This window comes from Lagenorhynchus albirostris, chromosome 17, assembly GCF_949774975.1.
Source record: "Lagenorhynchus albirostris chromosome 17, mLagAlb1.1, whole genome shotgun sequence".
Classification (NCBI taxonomy): domain Eukaryota; kingdom Metazoa; phylum Chordata; class Mammalia; order Artiodactyla; family Delphinidae; genus Lagenorhynchus; species Lagenorhynchus albirostris.
In genome coordinates, this window is record NC_083111.1 from 64,022,352 (window position 1) to 64,039,746 (window position 17,395).

Here is a 17,395-nt window from a genome sequence, read left to right on the forward strand (position 1 = left end):
AAAAAATAACCTGATTTTTAATTTTAAAAAAGTTGAATAAAGCTCATTTTATAAACAGAAAGAAGTGCTTTTTGAGTTTCCCTGATGATCTGATCATCTTGGGTCCTGGAAAAGCTGCTGCTGTAGATCGATGTCCGGTGTGGCACCTTCGGTGAAGGATGCTGTTTCCTCCCTCTGTCCAGTGTGGTATTCAGGAACCTCAGCTGGTGTCCACAAGGTGCCCTCTGATCCAACGGAACAAAAGTAAAACCTTCTGATCAGGTTAGGTGCCAGCATTTATCTGTGGTCCACCTTGCGTTTAGGAAAAGAGACCAGCGCTCTCAGATTATGAGCTGGACAGGGGGACTGCCACCTGATTCCAAGTTCCCATTAGGAAGACTTGTGAGTGTTTAAAACCCTTAATCAAAAAGTTCTGGAGGGAATTCCCTGGCGGTCCAGTGGTTAGGACTTGGCACTTTCACTGCTGGCCCCCGGTTCGATCCCTGGTCGGGGAAGTAAGATCTCGCAAGCCGCTCGGCCAAAAAAAAAAAAAAAAAAGCAAAAGTATCAGATTGGATTTTTTTGCCTCACAAAACACCACATTTAACCGGCCCTGGCAAGTCAATTGGCTCTGGCCTTCATATACATCTGAAAGCTCTTTGGGGCTAGGAGGACATAGGCAGTATTGATTACTCTCCACCAACTTTAGCTCAGCTCGGCTTTATATACCAAACTGAATTTCACCTCAGCACACTTGAGAAGCAGGACCTTAGCTTAATATTATAGGTGATAAAAGCAAAGCTCAGAGAGGTGAGCATGTCACAACCCAGTGGTTTAGATTTCAAAATTCCAGTTCTTTCCTTCCAGTCTGTCTTGTACAGCCTTCTCACACGCTGGTGCTCAGGACACGGAGGCGTGTGGGGAGGGATCTTGGCAAAGAGGCTCTCAGACTAATAACTGGGGTGGGGGGAGCCCCTCAGAGTTTGGGGGAAGGAACAGAGTGTCTATCTGCCCACAGAATGAGGTGGCTTTTAATTGGTTAAAACATATACCCCTTCCTTCGACTGACCGCAGCCATCTTTCAACTTGTAACAAAGGGTTGGTATTTTCCAAAGGTGCATTCTCTAACGAGTCCTGGGAAGAGCCCCTTGGCAAGTCTTAAGTTATCCTCTCAGAAGGGCCCTAGACCCCTGCCACTCGTCCAGTTCAAGGATGACCAAAACATAACATAGACACGGCACAGATGTAGTTATGACTTCCCATCTCGAATCCTCGTTTTTGAAAGTTTTCACTTCTAACATCTCCAGAATATGTGGGTGCCTGAGCTCTAAACATGTTTTTTCCCCCTTCCTCTATGTTTGAATTTGAAAGCTGTGCCACTGGATGGTTTGAATTAATTGACTCTGGTTACTTTTAATTTTAATTGACCTAAAGTGGTATTCGTGGCCTTTATATATAATGTAATCAGTTATCTGAAGACGTTCTTAATCTACACAGGATAAACTGAACCCATTATCAAGTTAATTGAAGCTCTGATTAAAACATAAGCCCCTCCCCCCAACTCTCCGCAGGCATCTTTCCATTTGAAACTGGGCTGCACCTTTGGCCGTTTCCATAATTTCTTCTCTCCCACCACCCAGCTAGCTCAGTCCACACAATTCTTTGTTATTCTCCTTTGGCTAGTCTATTAACAGCCTCATTGTTTTCCTGTCAAAGTAGAGTTCAGCTTACTGAGAGAAGGATTTTATGAAATTTGTGGAATGTAAACTAAACCAAACCCCTTTGGCCATCTTCATTCTTTTCTAGAACACCCCAGAAGTTGTTGCAAGGAGTCTGGACTTCTCTGCAATTACACGTATAACTTCATTAAATTTAGTTTTCAGGTGACTTGAGCCTTTTCCAACTCTCAGGTTTGAAACTCTAGTTTTTCGTGCCATACAGAGTGGCTTAAAAAATAAAAACTTCAGTGACACTCCAAGAGATATTTTCAACAATGTTGGAAAATATTGGGGGGTACTAACTAGTTTCAGGATAATTTTTAAAAGACAGTGATTATCTCAGAGATGCTGCAGCAGAAATTCTACAAAACATCTGGTTTTTCATGTTTGCACCAGTAAAGGAAATGTGGAGAGACCCTACTACACGTTGACGTGGGTCCCATCTTTTAGAATCCTCCTGGGTGCTGGAGGAAGTTGCACCCTAGTGCAGTACTGCACACAGAGTGGTCCACGGACCAGCAGCACCAGCACTGCCTGGTATCGTACTAGATGCAAATTCTCAGGCCCTGCCCCAGAACTGCTGCGTCACAATCTCTAGGGATAGGCATCAGCAATCGGAGGCTTCTGAGGGTACAACTAAAAAACTTTGTTTTTGTTGTTCTTGTTTTCAGTGTGACTAAAGTTTGGAAACACTGTACCTAAGAGGTCTTTTTGTTTTTTTTTGTTTTTTTTTAAGGCCAACTTAATTTATTTTAACCTAAAGTAAACACAAAATGTCTTGTTTTTATATGGCATCCCTCCCTGGATGAAACACCTAATTCAGGAACCTCAAGAGACAGATATTCGTTTAGGATAGAGGAATCTCTGCTTCAGAGCAGAGATGGAGAACGGATTTATATTCCACTTAATTCTTTTTAAAAGAATTTTTTTTATTGTGGTAGAAGTTACATAATATAAAACATACTATTTTAACCATATTTAACCATATACTATTTTAACCATATTTAACTATTTAACCAGTTCAGTGGCACTAAGCACATTCACATTGTTGTGCAATTCTCACCATCATCCATCTCCCAAATTTTTCACCTTCCTAAATGGAAACTCTGTCCCCATTAAACACTAACTCCCCATTCCCTCTCCACTGCCCACCTCCCAGCCCCTGGCATCTACCAGTGTACTTTCTGACTCTATGAATTTGGCTATTCTACATACCTCGTGTAAGTGGAGTCAAACAGTATTTGTCTGCATCTAATGTATATTGCAGTGCATTTTTAAGGTTAACTTAATATATGTCCTTCAAACAGATGTTACTGTCTTTCTCCCCGCCCCGTGCTATACAGTAGGCCCTCACCAGCCATCTACTTCATACACACTAGTGTACATACGTCAGTCGCAATCTCCCAATCCATCCCACCCCCGAACTTGGTGTCCATACGTTTGTTCTCTATGTCTGTGTCTCTATTTCTGCTTTGCAAACTGGTTCATCTGAACCATTATTCTAAATTCCACATACATGCATTAATATACGATATTTGTTTTTCTCTTTCTGACTTACTTCACTCTGTATGACAGTTTCTAGGTCCATCCATGTCTCTGTAAATGGCATAATTTCGTTCCCTTTTATGGCTGAGTAATAGTCCATTGTATACATGTGTCAAAACTTCTTTATCCATACCTCTGTTGATGGACATTTAGTTGCGTCTATGTCCTGGCTGTTGTAAATAGTGCGGCTATGAACATTGGGGTGCATATATCTTTTGGAATTACAATTTTCTCAGGGTACATGCCCAGGAATGGGATTGCTGGGTCGTATGGTAGTTCTATTTTTAGTTTTTTAAGGAACCTCCATACTGTTCTCCATAGTGGCTGTATCAATTTGCATTCCTACCAACAGTGCAAGTGGGTTCCCTTTTTTTCACACCCTCTCCAGCATTTACTGCTTGTAGAGTTTTCGATGATGGCCATTCTGACTGGTGTGAGGTGATAACTCATTGTAGTTTTGATTTGCATTTCCCTAATAATTAGTGATGTTGAGCATCTTTTCATGTGCCTCTTGGCCATCTGTATGTCTTATTTGGAGAAAAGTCTATTTAGGTCTGCCACCCATTGTTTGATTGGGTTCTTTGTTTTTTTGGTATTGAGTTGCATGAGATGTTTGTATATATTGGAGATTAATCCCTTGTCAGTTGCTTCATTTGCAAATATGTTCTCCCATTCTGAGGGTTGTCATCTCGTCTTGCTTATGGTTTCTTTTGCTGTGCAAAAGCTTTTAAGTTTAATTAGGTCTCGTTTGTTTTTGTTTTTATTTCCATTACTCTAGGAGGTGGGTCAAAAAAGATCTTGCTGCGATTTATGTCAAAGAGTGTTCTGCCTATGTTTTCCTTTAAGAGTTTTATAGTGTCTGGCCTTACATTTAGGTCTTTAATCCATTTTAAGTTCATTTTTGTGTATGGTGTTAGGGAGTGTTCTAATTTCATTCTTTTACATGTAGCTGTCCAGTTGTCCCAGCACCACTTATTGAAGAGGCTCTCTTTTCTCCATTGTATATTCTTGCCTGCTTTATCAAAGGAAAGGTGACCATATGCGTGTGGGTTTATCTCTGGGCTTTCTGTCCTGTACCATTGATCTATATTTCTGGTTTTGTGCCAGTACCATACTGTCTTGATTACTGTAGCTTTGTAGTGGAGTCTGAACTCAGGGAGCCTGATTCCTCCAGCTTCGTTTTTCTTTCTCAAGATTGCTTTGGCTATTCGGGGTCTTTTGTGTTTCCATACAGACTGTGAAATTTTTTGTTTTAGTTCTGTGAAAAAGGCCATTGGTAGTTTGATAGGGATTGCATTGAATCTGTAGATTGCTTTGGGTAGTATAGTCATTTTCACAATGTTGATTCTCCAGTCCAAGAACATGGTATATCTCTCCATCTATTTGTATCATCTTTAATTTGTTTCATCAGTGTCTTATAGTTTTCTGCAAACAGATCTTTTTTCTCCTTAGGTAGATTTATTCCTTGGTATTTTCTTCTTTTTGTTGCAATGGTAAATGGGAATGTTTCCTTAATTTCTCTTTCTGATCTTTCTTTGCTAGTGTATAGGAATGCAAGAGATTTCTGTGCATTAATCTTGTATCCTGCAACTTTACCAAATTCATTGATCAGCTCTAGTAGTTTTCTGGTGGCATCTTTAGGATTCTCTATGTATAGTATCATGTCATCTGCAAACAGTGACAGTTTTACTTCTTCTTTTCCAATTTGTATTCCTTTTATTTCTTTTTCTTCTCTGATTGCCGTGGCTAAAACTTCCAAAACTATGTTGAGTAAGAGTGGTGAGAGTGGACATCCTTGTCTTTTCCTGATATTAGTGGAAATGGTTTCAGTTTTTCACCATTGAGAATGATGTTTGCTATGGGTTTGTCATATATGGCCTTTGAGGCCATATGTTGAGGTAAGTTCTCCCTATGCCCACTTTCTGGAGAGTTTTTATCATCAATGGGTGTTGAATTTTGTCAGAAGTTTTTCTCCATCTGTTGAGATGATCATATGGTTTTTATTCTTCATTTTGTTAATATGGTGTATCGCATTGATTGATTTGCGTATATTGAAGAATCCTTGCATCCCTGGGATAAATCCCATTTGATCATGGTGTATGATCCTTTTAATGTGTTGCTGGATTCTGTTTGCTAGTATTTTGTTGAGGATATTTGTGTCTATGTTCAACAGTGATATTGGCGTGTAGTTTTCTTTTATTGTAGTATCTTTGTCTGGTTTTGGTATCAGGGTGGTGGTGGCCTTGTAGAATGAGCTTGGGAGTGTTCAATTTGAGAAGGATAGGTGTTAGCTCTTCTCTGAATGTTTGAAAGAATTTGCCTGTGAAGTTATCTGGTCCTGGACTTTTGTTTGTTGGAAGATTTTTAATCACAGTTTCAATTTCATTACTTGTGACTGGTCTGTTCATATTTTCTATTTCTTCTTGGTTCAGTCCTGGAAGTTGTACTTTTCTAAGAATTTGTCCATTTCTTCCAGGTTCTCCATTTTATTAGCATATAGTTGTTTGTAGTAGTGTCTTATGATCCTTTGTATTTCTGCGGTGTCAGTTGTAATTTCTCCTTTTTCATTTCTAATTTTATCGATATGAGTCCTCTCCCTTTTTTTCTTGATGAGTCTGGCTAAAGGTTGATCAATTTTGTTTATCTTTTCAAAGAACCAGCTTTTAATTTCATTGATCTTTGGTATTGTTTTCTTGGTGTCTATTTCATTTATTTCATAACCTTAGAGGTCTTGTGGGAAAATCCTGTTCATCCAGAGCAGATACCATCAAGGCTTTCTACCATGATGGAAATGTTCTAGATTTGCACTGTTTACCATGGTAGAAATGACATCTGACTATCCAAGTTACCCACTTTTCCTGAATGACGATGAGATATTTTCACAGTCAGACCCCTAGGTTCCATTTTAGTAGGGCATTCAGTGCCTTAATTTAGAAGAATTTTAAATTTACCTCTGGAATTTAAGTTTATCTCTGGAATTTTAAGTACCCCAAATGGCCAGTAATGGAAACAATTTTGAGGCTGTGGTGGAGTAGACAGTGCATTCTTTCCATAAGGATGTGACATCACAAAACCAAAGCCAACAATGCTCACCTGTGGTGACTTCAATAGTGAGTTCAGCTGAGTTATGGCACCCCTGTACTATGCTCCTTGTCCAATGTGAGAGGTCCCTGCTGATCTCAGCCCTGAAGAGATGCGTTTCAATACCTTGCCTGGTACCAGTTCGTGTTGCAAAGGACAGATCTACACCAGCCTGGGGTGATCCTTTCCCTGGACCTGAATGGACCAGCCTGTTGAGAAAAACAGAGAGAGAGAAATTATCAAAATGGAGACTACTGTATTCACCTGATACACCTGTGAAAAGCCCCAAATTGGTGATTTGCTCTCAATTTTCTGATCCGGAACCAAAAGGTCCACTATACCCTAATGTTCACCATGGTTTTCTGCCATCTCCTCACCCAGTGCCTGGCCAATGGTAGAGTGAGATTAGCATAGTGGCCAAGAACTGTGCATCTGGTTGACTATGCAGAGGAATTGAATATTGTGACTTTAACTTTATTTAGACAAATCCAGCTATACTCACTCAACCAGAAAGGAAGATAATTAAGTAAATGATTGAGAGAACAATTTAAATAATGTGGAAAATCCCATCTCCCCCATTCCATTCCTGGGCATATGTATGACGCAGTGAGAGCATGAGACAAGAAAGTAAATCTATTGTTTCCTGGGTTAGACTTAGTTACCCCCTGGGTTTCTTGTACTTTGGATCATCTGGCTGCACTTCTGCATGCATTTCTCATGCTCACAGCCTCCAAATGCAAGCAGACAACCAGGGGACTCAGCTGAAGAAGTAGCAATCTGTGTATCAGTGTTAAAGCTTGAAAAAGAACAGTAATGCTGGACTTCTCGAGACATGGAGGAGAACTGCATTTTATGGGAGATTAAAGGGATTTTCAAGAGTGATTTTTTTTTTTAACATCTTTATTGGACTACAATTGCTTTACAATGGTGTGTTAGTTTCTGCTGTATAACAAAGTGAATCAGCTATACGTATACATATATCCCCATATCCCCTGCCTCTTGGGTCTCCCTCCCACCCTCCCTATCCCACCCCTCTAGGTGGTCACAAAGCACCGAGCTGATCTCCCTGTGCCATGCGGCTGCTTCCCACTACCTACGTATTTTACATTTGGTAGTGTATATATGTCCATGCCACTCTCTCACTTCATCCCAGCTTACCCTTTCCCCTCCCCGTGTCCTCAACTCCATTCCCTACATCTGCACCTTTATTCCTGTCCTGTGCCTAGGTCCTTCAGAACCTTTTTTTTTTTAATTCCATATGTATGTGTTAGCATATGGTATTTGTCTTTCTCCTTCTGACTTACTTCACTCTGTATGACACACTCTAGGTCCATCCACCTCACTATAAATAACTAAATTTTGTTTCTTTTTATGGCTGAGTAATATTCCATTCTATATATGTGCCACATCTTCTTTATCCATTCATCTGTTGATGGACACTTAGGTTGCTTCCATGTTTTGGCTATTGTAAATAGTGCTGCAATGAACATTGTGGTTTATATCTTTTTGAATTATGGTTTTCTTAGAGTATATGCCCAGTAGTGGGATTGCTAGGTCATATGGTAGTTCTATTTTTAGTTTTTTAAGGAACCTCCATACTGTTCTCCATAGTGGCTGTATCAATTTACATTCCCACCAGAAGTTCAAGAGGGTTCCCTTTTCTTCACACTCTCTCCAGCATTTATTGTTTGTAGACTTTTTGATGATGGCCATTCTGACTGGTGTGACGTGATGCCTCATTGTAGTTTTGATTTGCATTTCTCTAATAATTAGTGATGTTGAGCATCCTTTCATGTGTTTGTTGGAAATCTGTATATCTTCTTTGGAGAAATGTCTATTTAGGTCCTATGCCCATTTTTGGATTGGGTTGTTTGGGTTTTCTGATATTGAGCTGCATGAGCTCCTTGTATATTTTGGACATTAATCCTTTGTCAGTGGCTTTCTTTGCAAATATTTTCTCCCATTCTGAGGGTTGTCTTTTTGTCTTGTTTATGGTTTCCTTCACTGTGCAAAAGCTTTTAAGTTTCATCAGGTCCCATTTGTTTATTTTTGTTTTTATTTCTATTTCTCTAAGAGGTGGGTCAAAAAGGATCTTGCTGTGATTTATGTCATAGAGTGTTCTGCCTATGTTTTCCTCTAAGAGTTTTATAGTGTCTGGACTTAAATTTGTCTTTAATCCATTTCAAGTTTATTTTTGTGTATGGTGTTAGGGAGTGTTCTAATTTCATTCTTTTACATGTAGCTGTCCAGTTGTCCCAGCACCACTTATTGAAGAGGCTCTCTTTTCTCCATTGTATATTCTTGCCTCCTTTATCAAAGGAAAGGTGACCATATGCATGTGGGTTTATCTCTAGGCTTTCTATATCCTGTTCCATTGATTGATATTTCTGTTGTGCCAGTACCATACTGTCTTGATTACTGTAGCTTTGTAGTGGAGTCTGAACTCAGGGAGCCTGATTCCTCCAGCTTCGTTTTTCTTTCTCAAAATTGCTTTGGCTATTCGGGGTCTTTTGTGTTTCCCTACAGATTGTGAAATTTTTTGTTTTAGTTCTGTGAAAAAGGCCATTGGTAGTTTGATAGGGATTGCATTGAATCTGTAGATTGCTTTGGGTAGTAGAGTCATTTTCACAATGTTGATTCTCCAGGCCAAGAACATGGTATATCTCTCCATCTATTTGAATCATCTTTAATTTGTTCCATCAGTGTCTTATAGTTTTCTGCATACAGGTCTTTTGTCTCCTTGGGTAGATTTATTCCTTGGTATTTTATTCTTTTTGTTGCAGTGGTAAATGGGAATGTTTCCTTAATTTCTCTCTCAGATTTTTCATCATTAGTGTATAGGAATGCAAGAGATCTCTGTGCATTAATTTTGTATCCTGCTACTTTACCAAATTCATTGATTAGCTCTAGTAGTTTTCTGGTAGCATCTTTATGATTTTCTATGTATAGTATCATGTCATCTGCAAACAGTAACAGCTTTACTTCTTCTTTCCCGATTTGTATTCCTTTTCTTTCTTTTTCTTCTCTGACTGCTGTGGTTAAAACTTCCAAAACTATGTTGAATAATAGTGGTGAGAGTGGGCAACCTTGTCTTGTTCCTGATCTTAGTGGAAATGGTTTCAGTTTTTCACCACTGAGAACGATGTTAGCTGTGGGTTTTTCATATATGGCCTTTATTATGTTGAGGTAAGTTCCCTCTATGCCTACTTCCTAGAGGGTTTTTATCATAAATTGGTGTTGAATTTTGTCAAAAGCTTTTTCTGCATCCATTGAGATTATCATATGAGTTGTATCCTTCAATTTGTTATATGGTGTATCACATTGATTGATTTGCATATGTTGAAGAATCCTTGAATTCCTGGGATAAATCCCACTTGATCATTGGTGTATGACCCTTTTAATGTGCTGTTGTATTCTGTTTGCTAGTATTTTGTTGAGGATTTTTGCAGCTATGTTCATCAGTGATACTGGCCTGTAGTTTTTTTGTGACATCTTTGTCTGTTTTTGGTATCAAGGTGATGGTGGCCTCGTAGGATGAGTTTGGGAGTGTTCCTCCCTCTGCTATATTTTGGAAGAGTTGAGAAGGATTGGTGTTGGCTTTTCTCTAAATGTTTGATAGAATTTGCCTGTGAAGCCATCTGGTCCTGTACTTTTGTGTGTTGGAAGATTTTTAATCACAGTTTCAATTTCAGTGTTTGTGATTGGTCTGTTTATATTTGCTATTTCTCCTGGTTCAGTCTTAGAAGGTTGTGCTTTTCTAAGAATTTTTCCATTTCTTTCAGGTTTTCCATTTTGTTGGCATATAGTTCCTTGTAGTAATCTCTCATGATGCTTTGTGTTTCTGCAGTGTCAGTTGTTACTTTTCCTTTTTCATTTCTAATTCTATTGATTTGAGTCTTCTCCCTTTTTTTCTTGATGAGTCTGGCTAATGGTTTATCAATTTTGTTTATCTTCTCAAAGAACCAGCTTTTAGTTTTATTGATCTTTGCTACTGTTTCCTTCATTTCTTTTTCATTTATTTCTGATCTGATTTTTATGATTTCTTTCCTTCTGCTAACTTTGGGACTTTTTTGTTCTTCCTCTAATTGCTTTAGGTGTAAGGTTAGGTTGTTTATTTGAAATTTTTCTTGTTTCTTGAGGTAGGATTGTATTGCTATAAACTTAGAACTGCTTTTGCCGCATCTCATAGGTTTTGGATCGTCATGTTTTCATTGGCATTTGTCTCTAGGTGTTTTTTGATTTCCTCTTTTATTTCTTTAGTGATATCTTGGTTATTTAGTAACGTATTGTTTAGCCTCCATGTGTTTGCGTTTTTTATGGGTTTTTTTCCCCTGTAATTGATTTCTAATCTCATAGCATTGTGGTGAGAAAAGATGCTTGATATGATTTCAATTTTCTTAAATTTACTGAGGCTTGATTTGTGACCCAGGATGTGATCTATCCTGGAGAATGTTCCATGAGCAGTTGAGAAGAAAGTGTGTTCTGCTGTTTTTGGATAGAATGTCCTATAAATATTAATTAAGTCCATCTTGTGTAAAGCTTGTGTTTCCTTATTTCTTTTCATTTTGGATGATATGTCCACTGGGTAAAGTGGGGTGTTAAAGTCTCCTACTATGATTGCGTTACTGTTGATTTCCCCTTTTATGGCTGTAGCATTTGCCTTATGTACTAAGGTGCTCCTATGTTGAGTGCACAGATATTTACAATTGTTGTATCTTCTTCTTGGATTGATCCCTTGATCATTACGTAGTGTCCTTCTGTTTCTCTTGTAATAGTCTTTACTTTAAAGTCTATTTTGTCTGATATAAGAATTGCTAATCCAGCTTTCTTTTGATTTCCATTTGTATGGAATATCTTTTTCCATCCTGTCACTTTCAGTCTGTATGTGTCCCCAGGTCAGAAGTGGGTCTCTTGTAGACAGCATATATATAGGTCTTGTTTTAGTATCCATTCAGCCAGTCTGTGTCTTTTGGCTGGAGCATTTAATCCATTTACATTTAAGATAATTATCAATATGTATATTCCTATTACCATTTTCTTGTTTTGGGTTTGTTATTGTAGGTGTTTTCCTTCTCTTGTGTGTCCTGCCTAGAGAAGTTCCTTTAGCATTTGTTGTAAAGCTGGTTTGGTGGTGCTGAATTCTCTTAGCTTTTGCTTGTCTGTAAAGGTTTTAATTTCTCCATCGAATCTGAATGAGATCCTTGCTGGGTAGAGTAATCTTGGTTGCAGGTTTTTCCCTTTCATCACTTTAAATATGTCCTTCCACTCCCTCTGGCTTGCAGTTTCTGCTGAAAGATCAGCTGTTAATCTTATGGGGATTCCCTTGTATGTTATTTGTTGCTTTTCCCTTGCTGCTTTTAATATTTTTTCTTTGCATTTAATTTTTGATAGTTTGATTAATATGTGTCTTGGCGTGTTTCTCCTTGGATTTATCCTGTATGGGACTCTGCACTTCCTGGATTTGATTGTCTATTTTCTTTCCCATATTAGGGAAGTTTTCAACCATAGTCTCTTCAAATATTTTCTCAGACCCTTTCTTTTTCTCTTCTTCTTCTGGGACCCCTATAATTCGAATGTTGGTGTGTTTAATGTTGTCCCAGAGGTCTCTGAGACTGTCCTCAATTCTTTTCATTCTTTTTTCTTTATTCTGCTCTGTGGCAGTTATTTCCACTATTTTATCTTCCCGGTCACTTATCCGTTCTTCAGCCTCAGTTATTCTGCTATTGATTACTTCTAGAGAATTTTTAATTTCATTTATTGTGTTGTTCATCACTGTTTGTTTTCTCTTTAGTTCTTTTAGGTCCTTGTTAAACATTTCTTGTATTTTCTCTATTCTATTTCCAAGATTTTGGATCATCTTTACTGTCATTACTCTGAATTCTTTTTCAGGTAGACTGCCTATTTCCTCTTCATTTGTTAGGTCTGGTGGGTTTTTACCTTGCTCCTTCATCTGCTGTGTGTTTCTCTGTCTTCTTATTTTGCTTAACTTACTGTGTTTGGGGTTTCCTTTTCACAGGCTGCAGGTTCGTAGTTCACATTGTTTTTGGTGTCTGCCCCCAGTGGGCAAGGTTGGTTCAGTGGGTTTTGTAGGCTTCCTGGTGGAAGGGACCAGTGCCTGTGTTTTGGTGAATGAGGCTGGATCTTGTCTTTCTGGTGGGCAGGACTGCGTCCGGTGGCGTGTTTTAGGTGTGTCTGTGAACGTGTTATGATTTTAGGCAGCCTCTCTGCTAATGGGTGGGGTTGTGTTCCTGTTTTGCTAGTTGTTTGGCATGGGCTGTCCAGCACTGTAGTTTGCTGGTCGTTGAGTGGAGCTGTGTCTTAGTGTTGAGACGGAGGTCTCTGGCAGAGCTCTCATCGATTGTTATTACAAGGGGTTGGGAGGTCTCTGGTGGACCAATGTCCTGAACTCGGTTCTCCCACCTTAGAAGCTCAGGCCTGACACCCGGCTGGAGCACCAAGACCCTGTGAGCCATACAGCTGGTTGGCAGGAGGGGTCTTGGTAAAAAGCAGATTCTGGGGAATTCCCTGGCAGTCCAGTGGTTAAGACTCTGCGCTTCCACTGCAGGGGGCTTGAGTCTGATCCCTGGTTGGGGAACTGTGGCAGGCACCCAAAACTTGAGAGACAGAAGGGTTTAAAGTTGGAAGAACTGGATGAAGTGGTGCCTCAGTCACTTGCCGGTTGTGGAACCCAGGCACAGCCCTAAAATCCGTGAGCCTGTTTTCTCACCTCCACTCAGCCTCAGGGCTGTTGCAACGGCGTCGTGGCTCTGCCTGTCACCCGGGTCTGATGCACCTCCAAGGGTGATTTTTACTGTACATGATTTCACACTGACTTTAGAACATACATTCACAGCATAAAATGTGACTCTCATGGTAAATATTTTCTAAAAGGGCAGAGGAAACATGAGGAATCGAAGGCTGTGAGTGCTGCCTTCTGAGCAGGCACTGGCTCCTGCTTCTCACTTGCCCCCTGTAAACACTCAAATCTCTTATGCTCTCTCTTCTCCTCCATACCCCAACCTCCTCCTGGGAGAGACTCTCATATCAATAATTTGCAGGAGAGAATGAGTATAATTTAGTAAATATTACTTCTCTCCAGGGTATTTGCATATTCAGCCTTATCTTTTAATACGGAAAGAAACACTTTAGTATTGGCTAGAGAAATTCCAGGTGTCTATTCACTTGGTGGATGAGAGTTATTTTCTTAGGCAAAGGGCTTGTCCCCTCTAGATTAAAAATTGTACAGAGGAAATCCAAAAGCTTATTTTCTCTTGCAAGCTTAAATACTGTAGACCAAAATTATCACTGAAATAAAACATACTGTAGCCCACTGAATTTCTAGCGACAGGCTCATTTAACTCTGAGGAGCTTTCTTTTACTTACAAAGTTGAAACTCAGTGGGAGATGTGGTCTGCATTGCTGACTTGAAGCAAAAGGTTAATTGAAAAAGGTTTTTGGCTGTACAATTCTTTGAAGATAGAGACATTACAAATGATAACAAATGTTGGCAAGAATGTGGAGAAAAGGGAACCCTTGTACATGTTGGTGGTTATGTAACTTGGTGCAGCCACTATGGAACACAGTATAGAGGTTCCTCAAAATATTAATATTAGCACTACCATATGATTCAGCAATGCCACTTCTGAGGAAATATCTGAAGGAAGCAAAATCAGCATCTGAAAGGGATACCTACACTCCCAAGTTCACTGCAGCATCATTCACAATAGCCAAGATATGGAAACAACCTAAGAGTCCGTCGATGGACAAATGGATAAAGATGATGTGGTGCATATATACACAATGGAATATTATTCAGCCTTAAAAAAAGGGAAATTCTGCCATTTGCAACAACATGGATGAACCTGGAAGCATTATGCTAAGTGAAATAAGCCAGACAGAGAAAGAGAGATTCTGTATGATGTCACTTATACGTGAAATCTTTTATAAAAAAAAGGCAAACTTATAGAAGCAGAGTGTAGAATGATGATTGCTGAGGCTGGGGGAAATGGGGTGATGTTGGTCAAAGGGTATAAATTTTTAGTTGTAAGATGAATACATTCTGAGGATCTAATGAGCAGCCTGGTGATATAGTTAATAATATTGTATTGTAGACTTGAAATCTGCTAATTAAAATTCGTGAAAAAAGAGGTAACTATGTGAGATGATCAATGTATTAACTTGATTGGTAACCAGTTCACAATATACATGGACATGAAAGCATCGCGTGTATACTTTTATTTGTCAATTATACCCCAGTAAAAAGATAATGCAAGACAGAAGTTCCATGAATCTCATTGAGAGGAGCGTCCAGGACAGCGTGAAGGAAAATGTCTGCTGACATGGGTGCCGCCACCCAGGGATTTAACATGTAGAGACTGAGTCGAGTTCGTCGGGAGGGAGGAGGGTGTTTTGTAATAAGAAGGGAACAAGAATAACTGAGAAGCTGCTGGGAGGTTTCAAAATCTGGGTGAGAGTAGAGAAAATGGAAAGCACTTCTCAAAAGCCTAAGAATTTAAAGGGATTGAGGGTCAGATAAAACTTCATTAAGAAGAAGCATGTACAGAAAGCACAAATTCCTATTGTGTTTTCTTAGTTGCTCAAAAGTGTTCTTCTCTTCAAAGGTGTTTACGTTTTAGTTGCTTCAAGAAATATATCTAGCTCTTCCTTTTTAAAATCTTAAAATCTGTGTCAGTTGGGCACAGGTGGCAGGCTGCATGGTAAACCGAAAAGGGACATAGGTTTGGGAGGCATAACAAACTGCATTAGAACCCTCTTCTACCATTAGTGAAATGTTCTAAGAGTCACCACCTCATAAAGTAGTGTTATAAAGATCCAATGAACAGAACCTAGATATGGTTTGTAATCAATAAGTATTATTCCATCCCTTGCCCCTACTCTCTGTTTCCTTACTTTAAAAATATAATTCTTGCCTCATATGATTAGGATTAAATATAAGAAAATATATTAAAAAAATATGTTGTGATGATCTGGAACCAAACCCGCAATATCTCCAGGGTCAGCCTGTGATGGATTTGTATGAGTCTGTCATTAAGGCAATCTGAAATGTTGTCCTTAAAATATTTTTTAAATGCTCCTTTTATAGAGAAATATAAGGAGACTGAACCTACCAGACATAAAAATATATTTTAAGGCTGTATTATTCAAAACAGGTTAGTACTCATTCAGGTAGAAATGGGAAGATCAGTGGAACTAAACAGAAGATGGCTGGCTAATCAAAATAACAATGAGATGCTAATGTTAACCAAAGAGAAATGAAGAGGTCAAAAAGTTTGGTAACAGATTTGGGGTATACATTGGGGCAGCTTCTACATAAATTAAAAAGTATGTGAAGGAATGTATGTATATTCAAGGATTTTCAATGCCGCGTTGTTTATAAAAGCAAAAGACTAGGAATACCTGGTTAAATGTCATCATATATATATACTCATAGTATATATACTCAGTTATAATATATATGCTGGTGGAAAGAATGGGCTGTATTGATGTTTACAGAAATGAAACATCTATAGTAAACAAAAGTGACTAGACCAGGCTCCCATTTGTTTAAGAAAAGAAGGTGGGGAAGGAGTAATACACACACTTACATATTTATATATGCTTTTGTGTGTTTATAAAATATTTATGTAAGAACATATAAGAAAATACTAATAGTGGTTGCCCTGGGAAACAGATCTGAAGTAGAAAATTTGACTTCTCCTATATATCTTTTCTACTTCTATTTGCTTTTAACTGGGTACTTTTTTTTTTAGTTAAAATTACTCTTTTTTAAGGAAAGAAAAAACAAACCTGATTCTTTATGTTCCTAAGGGTACATAAATGTTAAATGCATTAAATGTCATGTTTATACACACACACAAAAAGAAAATATATAAAGGACTTGATCCAGTATTTAGTGCATCATAGTAAGCATTCAGTAAAAATTATTTTCCTGATGCCTTCCCTGTTCACGTTCTCACTTTCTATCCGCTAAATTTCCACCCAGAGGACATCAACTTTGTCACAGTCCAGGGATAGTGTAAATGTAACACAGAGGCACAAATGAAGCAAAAAAGAAGTTACACCACCCTCTGAAGAATGTCACATGTTTGTGAATTTCTTACCAATATTTCTTTTTCTCTAGAGAGACTATAAAATTAAAGCCAATAATAACTGGAAAATGCAATTTGTTAGGAATTTTGCATTTGGTAAGTCTGCATATAAAGGAATGAAATTACTAACAGAGTGTAACAAGGTATGAGGAAGCCCTGTATCTAGCTGACCAATACCAGGCACAGGGAGTCCTTGATGGGGAAATTCACCGTGTTACAGGAAATAATGATTTTAAAAAAAAAGCCCTTTGTGGGGAGGACTATTGGTGTACTTTGTTTCATCACCAAATTCTCACTGAAGAAGAAAAGGGAAGAGGCAAAATGGATTTTTCACCTACCCAAGTGTGAATTATCTAACATTTGTGTCAAAGAACAAGTTGATTTGCAATCTGAAGAACATGCTGAATTATGTGTTCTTTTGAATATACCAGTATTGGTTAATGAAACGTACAGTACTGTATGTAAACTGTGAGACAGAGCAAATTGTCTTTTCTGCTACCTAGTATGCATACTGGTAACAAAAGGATACTTTTTCCAGATGAAAATCAAATGAACTACGTCAGATATCCACACAATGCACTTGGGTACACATCTTCTGGATGGGGTACTACACAGTCCCAACAAATTATTTTAGAAACACATATGTGAATGTGGAGAAGTGCACCTGTACTCATTGAAAGGCTCCAAATATGCAGTTGAACTCTGTAAAATAAAAGCTTAGAAACAAATCCATTAAACTGTCAAGCAATTTCATGCTTGATTTTATTTCTACTTTATTAATTCTTAAATTTTTCTCTAAGCAACATATACCGCACAAGGTAAAGATTAGCTTTACAAGGCTGTGGGACTAAAATGAAACCAAATATTTCACCTTAATTTCTAGAATCAGGACTTCCATTGCACTGAAAAATATATGCATTCTGACTCAGTGTGGAATACATGTTTTGTTTGTTTAATGTTAGT

The 17,395-nt window shown here is 38.5% G+C and overlaps 1 protein-coding gene across 1 annotated transcript in view; it reads right to left on the minus strand.

Moving 5' to 3' along the window:
* Positions 1 to 17,395, minus strand: part of SNTB1 (syntrophin beta 1) — a 231,470-nt gene that overhangs the window by 7,093 nt on the left and 206,982 nt on the right. The window contains exon 5 of the mRNA XM_060127700.1: positions 6,336 to 6,532. Coding sequence (XP_059983683.1) covers positions 6,336 to 6,532 — 197 coding nt within the window. The remainder of the gene's footprint in view (positions 1 to 6,335; positions 6,533 to 17,395) is intronic.